This window comes from Contarinia nasturtii, unplaced genomic scaffold, assembly GCF_009176525.2.
Source record: "Contarinia nasturtii isolate CC-2019 unplaced genomic scaffold, AAFC_CNas_1.1 Cnas_scaffold_5131, whole genome shotgun sequence".
Lineage (NCBI taxonomy): Eukaryota > Metazoa > Arthropoda > Insecta > Diptera > Cecidomyiidae > Contarinia > Contarinia nasturtii.
This window is the reverse complement of record NW_022202409.1, coordinates 1-11,211: the sequence shown is the minus strand read 5'-3', so window position 1 is coordinate 11,211 and position 11,211 is coordinate 1. Positions and strand designations below refer to the sequence as shown.

Here is an 11,211-nt window from a genome sequence, read left to right as displayed (position 1 = left end):
TGTAGAATTACTATAAAACTTCATAGTATATTTACAAATTTTGTAAATTTACAATGAAATTTTGTAGTAGATTTACAAATGATGAAAATTGGATGGTTTTGTAAATTTACTATGAAATTTTATAGTAATATTACAAAATCGTCCAATTTTCATCATTTGTAAATTCACTACAAAATTTCATAGTAAATTTACAAAAACGTCCTATCTTCATAATTTGTAAATTTACTATGAAATTTTGTAGTAAATTTACAAATGATGAAAATTGGATGGTTTTGTAAATGTACTATGAATATTCATAGTAATTTTACAAAATTTGTAAATGTACTATGACATTTTATAGTAATTCTACAAAATATGAAAATATGACGTTTTTGTAAATTTACTATGAAATACTATACTAATTTTACAAAATTTGTAATATTACTATAAAATTTCATAGTAAATTTACAAAAACCTATATTGAATATATAGAACCATTGTAGAATTTGACTTATGGCGCGTTGAACAATGCCACACATGACATAAGTGATGTTTGACACTTGAACGTTTTTGAACGTTGTCGAGCGCGCCATCTTTTGAGAATTTTTTTAAAAAATAAACTTTTTTCGTGTGTCTACAAATATAGAATGTCACAGTGTACATCACGCAGTGCTATCTCTATCAGTGAGCGCAATTCTACTGATAAATTCTTGATTTCCATCTATTTTTTTCCAACTTCGTCCGAAACAATTTTTACATGAGATTTGCAGATTCTACTGAATTTCCTTCCAATTTGAGATAAAATTCGCAAACAATCAACATTTCAAGCACACGTACGAATGGAAATTGTTATCTGCCTGTATCAAAATCTTCTAAATTCCCTAAAATCCCTGCGATTCAATCAAATTCATTACAAAATGAATGAATGATTAAAAAATCGAGAACTTAAATTCATTCAATAGTTCTCGTATCCTTAAATACCCAAAAAAGAGTGTAAAAATGGGGAAATAAAAAAATTAGGGAACTTTTTGAATAAATTAAACACAATTTATCCGTTAGTTTATTTTGCATGAATTTTTGCATTCACTCCTTGCCGTTCCTAGTTCTCCTTTTTGTTTGTCATTTGCATATTGCGGTGTTAGCGATGCGAAGAGTCATTCATATGTCGAATGAGAGCAGTCGTGTGTGAGAATTCACCAGATGAGCATATGCAACGAGTGGTTTATATTTTAAATTTCGACTATTTTGCATATTAGTTGAAAATGATGCCATTCACAGTAATTTCGCATTGTTTGAGTTTTACACTTATGTAAATGAGCCTTCTATTGTGCACGAAATGTATACCAGAACTTTTTCAATAAGATGAGATTTCGCTTATATTTATTCGCGTATATGGTTGCAATTGGCTTTTTTTGTCACTTTTTCACAATTTTGAATTGCAAATTAGTTACATACAAAAAATATGAGAAATTTTTAAATGTCGTTCCAATTTTGAAGTTCTTTTAAATGAGATTTTCTGGAGGTGTGCTTGGTGAGAGGGAGTGCATATCCAAAGAGTTTTAAATGCACGTAAAGAGAGGGTTCCATCAAAGATTTTCAGATGTTGGCGACAGAATTAAAAAAAAGCTGTTCAGATAAGCTCCACCAGATTAATCAGAAGTTGTGAAACAAACTAAAGAAATTGTCATCTTCGGATGAAAATGTAAAAGAAGCCGTGTATTAAAAGTCAATTTCGATTGGCAACAGTGAAAATTTCCTGATATTCAAGACGTTCTTCTGAAAATCTCTTTTCAATTGAGCAAAGATAAACAATTCCTTTCAAATAAATGATAAATCTCTTAAATCTCAATTCAAATAACCGTTGAAAACCGTGCAGTCAATCGATTTAAACTTTTCAATTTGTTGTTCGTTTAATCTTACCGCCTTTTGAAAAGACCGGGCTAGACGTGCGCTTTTTGTTTGTCTTTCATATTTTCACTTTTCGGTTGTTTCTCTTTTTGGTGTGTCATCATTTTTTGTATTGCATGCTTATGTTTTCGCAACGGATTTCCGTCTTTCAACCCACGAAAAAAAGCGACGATGAAAGTGGTAATCCACGTCCATTTAAGGTGGGAGATTTCGCTTCGTTTTTTTTTGTGTGAAAAAATATGCTTTCAAGGCATCATCTTTCAAGTGACTATTTTTTTCTGTAATTATTTTGAAACATTCTTTTTCATCCGGCTGACAGGAGCAAACGGTGAATTGTAAATATATGGAAAAAGTAAACAGAATCACAGGGGGAAGAGAGGAGAGAGAGAGGGGTGAGTCAAATATGTATATAGAATTTCCTTCCACATCCTTGTCGTTCATAAAGTTTTGATGCACAAGTTTTCATTCGAATTGCATGCAAACATTCGTAACGGAAATGCAAACGGCAAATATTAAAACTTTATAACATGTTAAAACTTGCAAGACAACATCACTTCTACGTTCACATCGATTCGCGCCAGCAACTCTCCAACTTGTGTCTTGTTTATTAAAATAGTTTTATTTGTTCTTTGATTTACTTCCGTTTTACTGCTTTTTCTTATTACGCAGTTTTGCAATTATAAAAGTGTGTTTAATATATAATAGGTGGGTGAGGCAAGCGAAGAACGTAAATGATAATGAAGAAAACCTTTTTCAAGAGCACGAACGAAACATGGATTTTTATTCGATGACATTTCTTTAGCTGAACATCTGAGTTTTTTAGGAGACCGAAATACGCTTATTTGGAAATAATTTTTCCTTGGGAACTCAGACCGATTTAAAATTGAATCAATAACTGTTGATCGAAATTCAAGTAAAAAAATCAAATAAGAAAAATACATTTAAAATTACATATTATACACATTTGAGAAACGATCGGTATCATTTCGAAAGTTCTTTGAAGCCACCATTAATGAATTTTCGAACAAATTTATAGAAAGGAATATTGGAAGTAAATAAAATGAAGAAAAAAAATTCCTTGAAATTCTCAGTTTTTCACACTTTTTGCTTAAAATAATGTTCCCTTCATGTATAGATTATTTTTCTCCCATTTCTAAATTAGAAATTCTAATAACGAAAAACGAACCAAAACTTAACTTTACTCTAAAATCGCTGATTTTTGGAAGATATAATTTTCGACTTTTTAAATTTTTCGACTTTTCTGGGGAAATTGTTCTCGCTAGAAATTCTGAACTAGAATCGCCGTGCAATTATCTCAATTTCTTAAAACCAATATGCAAAAAATGATGAGAAAATGGAAAATTACGGAAATTTGCATAAAATTCATTCAAGCTTTTTTTAATTTTTTATGAGAATTCACAAAAATCCACCGATTTATGTTTCATTCAATTGATGGCATTTTTGCATTTGAATTTTTTTCGTTTCAATTTATTAAAAAAATAACTGAATTGCTCGAATAAAACTGTGAAAATTAGAACTTAATAAAAAAAAAAACGTTTCCAACGTAAAAGTGAAAAAACTGAATAATCACCGAAATTTAAGTTAAAATCACATCGAATATAAAATTCCAATTTTTTACAACTTACATTTCTCGTTAATTTCCCTTTTTTGCTGTATTAAGTTCCCTTTAAATTTTTTATATTTTCCGTCTTTTGTTGTTTTCAAAAAAGTCAACAAAAACTGATTAATTCACTTAAAAAACTTTTCCCGAAAAAAAAACTTCATGTAAAACGAAAATATGAAATAAATTTAATGAATTACATAAATAAAATTTCTTCGTCGAACGCGAAAAATGTTATCGTTAAAAGAGTATTGTTTGTGGTGTGAATGTGATATGAAAATGTGTTCCGGTCGTAGTGAGTGCTTCGGATCAAATGAAATGGTATGCAAACGAGCCGTAGTGTTTTGCCAGTGATTTTTCATGTTTCATGTGATGATGAGGCGAAGCGGTGTGTCAGTTCTTCAAAATTGGTACGGGGATGTGTCGTTGTGTGCGTTTGCAATGCATATTAGAGAATGATATTGTACATCATCATCGTCGGTCGTCGGTTGTCGTTGCCGTAATAGTGATTGCTATTTGGTAAAAGAGTGGCGTTTGGATTGTCGCGCGTCGCGCACAAATCTCTGATATTTTATTGTTGAATTGCCTGTTGAGTAAGAAGAAGGTAGTACCTCTCTGTATACAATTTCGTTTAAAAGTGGCATTGACGAGTGCACCACACACACACACACACATACTGCAATGCATACACAATAATGCCATATTTAATGTATATATGTTTCGTATTCGGGTTGCTCGCACTCCAAATGCTAAATTGACGTTGAGAATATTTCATTCACAGCGAATTTTGTATCACTTTCAAATTGAAATGTAACTGTTTGTGAGCTATTTTTTACTGTTGCTATTCGGTCGGTGCTGTCTCGACGACGCTTCATGACAAGTGTGAATAGACGCAACCGTGTATCCTTATTATTGTATTTTGATGATGAAGTGTGATATACACACAACCGCACATGCACACGGGATTTATAGCGAACAATGCAAATGCTACCGCAAACGGGAATATGAAAGAGAGTGTGAGAAGGGTGGACGATGTTTACTTTTATTGTCGCATTTTTATCCCCTAGTTCTCATCATCACTCATACAAACACTTATGTTTTTTATTCTCATCGATTTTATTCCATTTAAATTTCAACTAATGTGAACAAATCGGTTAATGTTTTTTTAAAGGGGTCGGTAAATGTGATACTTGGTAATAAGACCGCTTCTTAGACACGTGAACAAAGGTGAAATATGATTTTTATTCAGCATTAATGAGAATAGAACAGCTATTGACATTTTTGTACCTTAAAACCACTTCTTTCACAAGTGCTTTCAAATTACGAGCAATTTTTTAATCCAAATTTTTGATAAAGAAATTTCTTTATTATTTGTAGAAAACCAATCGAGATCATCGAATTCGGTATTCTCACTTTAATCGGTAGACATTAAAAATAAGCAATTGTGATAGATGATGAAATGTGACTTTGATTCATAAGCAGATTAATCAAAATAAGCGAAAAAGAACTTAACATGCATCAATAAACTAATAACCACTTGAATTCCATTGTATGCAGCGATGCGGAAGTAATAGTATTGCTTCTATTGTCATATTTTAAGAGTAACTGAATCGAAATCATTACACATTGAAAGGCTTGAGATCTGTCTGAGAATCTGTAAGAAAAAGAGAGTGAAATGGAAAGAGAGAAAAACAGAAAGAGTGGACGATTGATACAGCTCTCTGATTTGAGAATTAATATCGAAAGATCTTAAGATTTCCCATTTTATTGAAACGAATTTAGTAATAACAGTATAATTTAAAATGAACCATGTTTCGAATATATAATTTTCCAAGAAAAATTCAAAATATCTGTATAGGGCCTATTATCTGCGCCTAAAGGTGTCAACCGGACACAGACGGACAGAAATTTGTCCAATTTTGTCCGTCCGTCCGGTCCGAAAGCCTTAGCAAATTCCCGGACGTCCGATCCGACTGCGCCAGAGATTTGGGGAGGGCATTGACGTCAAAGGTTTTAGAAGGAGTTTGATATGATCTGAAGATGATCGCTCCTTATTCCTTCATACATTTGCAAGTTAAGATTCATAATAAATATGGCAGAGAAGGTATGAAAATTTAGTGGTAAATCGGAGTATTTATTTTTATATACAAAACGAAATTAGAACATTTTTTTATTGTAAAACGTCATTTTCAAATTAAATGAAGCACTAATAGTACTTATTTTACTCGGTATCTTATCATCAATGTTATTCGCATTCACATCAGCGTAAATTCTTCGTTGTCTGAAAAGTGAATAAAAAAATCGGGTTTAGCTTGATTATTCTACATTTCAGATGAAAGTGACTTTACATTTCCTATAAGTTTTGGAACATTCTCTTCCCATCATTTATAAAGGCAACCAAACCGGATCTTTCTATTTTTCCTTTCTCTAGAATATTAAATTAAACAGTTTCGATTAAAAAATGTCTCTATTAAATATTAATTTAAAATAAATCATTACCAGTATCCATTTCACGTGGTGTTTTATTATTTTTGTCTTTTGCATTTTCATCTGCTTTATTGGCAATCAAGACCTCTTGCATTTCTTTATTGCCTGAAAAGAGAAAACAAATTTTATATTGGAAATTCTCAATGTTTATTTTGAAATATTTGGAATTACTAAAATAGTAAGCATCATGAAGAGGCGTGTGCATGGAGGCCTTTCCCATTCCACCGATAGCATTGACATTAGCTCCCTGTGTAATCAGATATTCAACAGATTCCTTATTGCCTGGAACATTGATTAAATGAATTTAATACTTTGGCGCATTGATCGTACACATATAATATTAATTATTTAAAAAACATAAATAATTACCAAGAACAGCTGAGGCATGTAAAGGTGTAAAATTCCCTTCGGCTTTTGCATTAACGTCCGCTCCATGTGCAATTAGACTTTTACAAGTCTTTAAATTGCCTGAAATGTTGATCAAACAGACAAAGTATTTGAATTTCATTTTTACTATTCAAAAATTGGAAATTATACCAGCCATGGCAGCCCAGTGTAAAGGTGTAAACTTTAAACCATCTTCGGCAGCTACGTTTGCTCCATGTTCAATTAAATATTCAACCGTGTCATTTGAGCCTGAAATATTAAGCAGATAAACAGTTAATAACTTAAATCAACTAAAATCAATTCTACTTTCTAAACATATGGGCAATCACCGAATAAAGCGGCACTATGTAATGGTGTGAATTTGTTGTTGTTTGCATTCACGTTTGTTCCATTTGCGACTAAGATTTTGCATATTTCCAAATTATCTGAAAGTTTTTAAAGTAACATTGATTAGTACGTAGATAAGAAATTGTTAATTCAAAATTGTGCTAAATTACCGAACATTGCTGCTATCTGAAGTAGAGGTATATTTTTCTTGTTTACATAATTCACATCAGCTCCATGTTCGATGAGAATTTTGAATATCTCCGTTTGACCTGCAACAAAATATATATAATTTTAATGAACATATGCTATATTTTCAATTCCCAATTGAAAAATACCTTTAGCAACAGCCAATTGGAGTGGTGTCAATCCAGAATTTTCAAACGAATTCACATTTGTACCGTTATCGATTAGAAATGTGACTACATCTACTTTGCCTAGATTTAATGAACGGAAATAATTTAAACATCAAAAGCCGTTGTGAATATATGAAATCATTCAATGAAAGGAATATTCATCGTCTTCAACTAACCTGATTTAATGGCATTGTAAAGATATTCACTGCCATCAGTACCGTTGATATTGTCTGAGAAAATGATTGAAAACATTGACATAATTGATATTAGATTCGTTACTAGGGATATTAAATTTTCACTATTTGTTTGTCTTCACATAAAATTACCTTGTACACTCGCACCGACGAGAAAAACAATCACAAATAAAAATTTCATCATCTTATTTGGTTGAATTAAACACTCCCTCCCTCAAGGATTTATTAACAAGTTAATCCAATAAATTTAATAGCAACACTATTCTTATAATGAAAGCGGCAATCGAAATGTGAAATTACCGAAAGTATCTTCCAAATAGAATGATTACTTGTTGCGTTTAACCTCCATATTTATAGCAATGACACAAGGTTAAATGACTGTGAATAAATATATAGTTGAGACTGATTAAAATGCTCAATCTCAAAATAGTGGTCTGATTTTTAAATTTATGTCGAAACAACCAATTAGATTTGACCACATTTGCTACAGCAAGCCAATTGCTTCGAAATGTTTAAACAGTGATAAGACATTTTATTTCCCTCTCTCTCTCTCTCTAAAAAAAGAAAAGATGAGTAAAAATTAAGAATGTTGTTGGTATAACTCCTTCAAAGATGAAATTTGAATTTAGCTTGAATAATGATAAAAAAAATACTTGAAACGAAATGAACGATTACAATTATAAATCTCATTACACACTTCATAAACGGTGGAATGAGAAAATAATCAAAATAAAATGTCTTACATCCGTAAGATGAACTTTTCCGCACCGTGATCCACAACATGCATTTATTACAAATCTTTTACTCAAAGAATTCACTAGAAAACTGAATCTGACATTAATTTTACGATACAAATAATTTTCGAAGCACTTTTCATACAAAAACTACTAAAAATGGGAATTTTTGAATCGCAGCCATGCCTATATGATATCGTAATCATGTGAAAATTTGCAGAGGTTATTTTTTTCACAAAAGGCTAACATTCCGAAAGTTTAAAGAAATTTCAATGCATATTAAGGCACACTTCCCATACAACATTTCGTTTTTGAGCGAAAAATCCAAAATTTTGTTCAGGAGGTACCCCTAATATGCATTGAAATGTCTTCAAACTCTCGGAATGGTATTTTTGTGTGATAAAAATAACCTGTGCAAAGTTTCAGCTCATTACGATATCATTCAGGCATGGCTTCCAATTTTTTTGTAATATTTGTATGAAAAGTGTGTCGAAAATTATTTGTATCGCAAAACTAACGTCATATTCGGTTTTCTCGTACCCAAAACCCCCCCAATATATTTTTGAGTGTTTAAGAATATATTAAACATCACCTTTGGAAGAAAAATTGAATTTTTCCTATGGATGGCCATGGGAATCATACCAGACATGACACTTCACTCTATCAACCAAAGTCGCTCAAAATCCAATGGTTTCTATTCCTCGGCACCCCCAATCATCCTGTGAAGTCAGATTTTGAATTACTTTTCTGGTTTGAAAGTTATCGTGTTAACAAATTTTTGCGTACAGCGATCGCACATACATTCGGACATCAAAAAAACGCTAGATTCGTGTTCCCTGGCTCCTAAAACACCCAGAAATGTTTTTTGAGGGTATTAATTTTTCGACCGATTCCAATACCTTACCTTACACACTAGGTGTGTGCGGAAAAGTAATATCTATGGTAAATTGGAATATTAACCGAACAGCACCAAACAAAAGTGCGTACCCTTGAAATGTTAGGGGGGTATAAACGTGAAAGTGCGATTTTTCGGAGGAGGGGTTATTATAAAAAATATCATATTCCGATTATTTTCAGTGTTCAATTATGTTGTTTCCAATGTTTTGTTTTCAGTATTTTTTACTAAAAAAATGTAACGCTTTTTTCATTTAAATTTACCGTAAACTTTTCATTTTATTTTCTAAAAAAATTCCCATAAATTCTACAATTAAACTTGAGTAAATATTTCTGTAAAAAATCGGTTTATTTTATGGATTTTTTTTTCGGTAATATGAAGAGAAATTTTTTTGACATATTTGCTGAAAATTTATATTCAATTTTATAGAATTTTTTTCGGTAATATGAAGGAACATTTTTGAGTTACATTTATAGGTTGTTTTTACTTTACAATTTTAGAAAAAGAACCAAAATCGTTTCAGTAAAAATTATCATCCATATGCTGATAGGGAATTTCCAAAAAATTTCCCTTCATATTACCGAAAAAAAATTCCATAAAATTCACTATTAAATTTGAGTAAATATTTCTGAAAAAAATCGGTTTATTTTATGGAATTTTTTTCGGTAATATGAAGGAGGGACCGGTTCGCGCATATTTCTATGCCTGATAGCTATGCTAAGCATAGCGGAGAGGCAAGCCGCAACGCACCCGTCGTCATTCGATTCGAGCTATATCTTATGCGTACGTCTCTCAAAGCACGGCCGCCTGCATACACGAACATGTGTATGTTCATACAGAGTGGACGGCGATGCGTCGGTTGCATTTGCCGCTATGCTTGGCATATCTATGCTACCTAGCGTATCTAGGCAAGCATAGAAATATGCACGAACCGGTCCCTGTATATTTACTGAAAATGTATAGTCAATTTTATGGAATTTTTTTTTCGGTAATATGAAGGGAATTTTTTTAGTTATTTTTACTTTAAAATTTTAGTAAAAAAACAACTAAAATCGTTTCAGTAAAAATTATCATCCATATGCTGATAGAGAAGAATTTAAATTCATCGTCTTTTATTTTTGACTTTTACTCTAGGGGCTTCATTCAAAATTTTCAACGACTGAATTCTATAATAATATCTAAATTAACTGAATTTTTCAGCAAACGAATGAATTCCAGTGAATTTCACAGCGATTTCATTCAAATATGTGAGATAGTGGTGAATAGTTTCTGCTGGCAATTACTGCAATATTTATATTTTGTGTAACAAAATTGTAAATGTTTTTTATATTTTTTTAATAAAAATTAATTTTATTTTCAATTTTGAGCGATTTTCTATCAGAAACAATCGGAAATATTGGAAAAATAATAAATTAAAAAATATTGCGGTTATCATAACCTCACTTTGACACATTTCATTCTATTCACACGAATTCACCGAACTCATCAATAACCACTCGATTCAAAAGTGTGAATTTACGTGAATTCCTGTGCATTTTTTTGCCCTAGTTTTTACTTTTCCGCACACCCACTGTGTGGAGTAAAGTATTGCAATCACCCCAAAATGCTGAAATCTCTAAAAATCGTTTTTTTATGCATTTTGGGTATTAAAAATCACAGAGCAACGGGTTTTTGGCCATGTTAATGTGGGAATGTGGCACACTGTACACTGTACCCTGTATGGTGTACGCAAGGGGGGTTGACGTATATGAGATTGGAGACTTTTTTTTGCGAATCTCGCTAATGAGCGCCATCTGATTTTAGTGTGAATTAGATGCAAAAATCAAATTTATTTCAATAATTTGGAATGTATTTGAATGTTATAGTTTCAACACAAAAATTGTATTAAAAATCATTCAAGTAAATCAAATTGAAATTAAATCAATTAAAAATCATTGTACACACACATAAAGCATATAAAATAATACAACTAAATTATAAATACTCACACCATTCTATGGGAACCTAACAAAATCGTATTATTTCAAATTAGAATTATTTTTATTTCATATAAATGATTCTATTTATTTTTTCAAATTCATTCTATTAGAATTATAAATAAATAAATTTCTATTTATTACAGAAAATAATGATTCATTATTAATGAAACAGAAAAAATTCTCCACAATGTGAAAATACGAAGTTACGTATATATTATGACAGCTGTGGTTACGTATACGTCGACATTAATAATCTGTCAAAACCGTAAACACATTATTTTCAAACCGCAATTTTGCGATAGTTCCTATTAGTTGAAAAAAATTAAATTTTTGTGTGCAAACTGTAA

At 31.2% G+C, this 11,211-nt stretch overlaps 1 protein-coding gene and 1 long non-coding RNA gene across 2 annotated transcripts; both read right to left on the bottom strand.

Moving 5' to 3' along the window:
* Window positions 1–5,621: 5,621 nt before the first annotated feature.
* On the bottom strand, window positions 5,622–7,588 carry LOC116351283 (putative ankyrin repeat protein RF_0381). The gene is made up of 11 exons (XM_031783365.1): window positions 7,389–7,588; window positions 7,239–7,292; window positions 7,045–7,143; window positions 6,880–6,978; window positions 6,712–6,807; window positions 6,533–6,631; window positions 6,365–6,463; window positions 6,167–6,277; window positions 6,008–6,100; window positions 5,857–5,935; window positions 5,622–5,789 (listed from the first exon to the last, which is right to left on the bottom strand). Exons 1-10 carry the CDS (start codon window positions 7,438–7,440, stop codon window positions 5,862–5,864), a joined length of 876 nt encoding a protein of 291 aa, XP_031639225.1. The 5' UTR covers window positions 7,441–7,588; the 3' UTR covers window positions 5,622–5,789; window positions 5,857–5,861.
* Window positions 7,589–10,659: 3,071 nt separating this feature from the next.
* LOC116351284 lies at window positions 10,660–11,104 on the bottom strand. The gene is made up of 3 exons (XR_004202118.1): window positions 11,006–11,104; window positions 10,874–10,889; window positions 10,660–10,678 (listed from the first exon to the last, which is right to left on the bottom strand). It is a non-coding gene; the product is annotated as an uncharacterized LOC116351284 (long non-coding RNA).
* Between the last annotated feature and the right edge of the window lie 107 nt (window positions 11,105–11,211).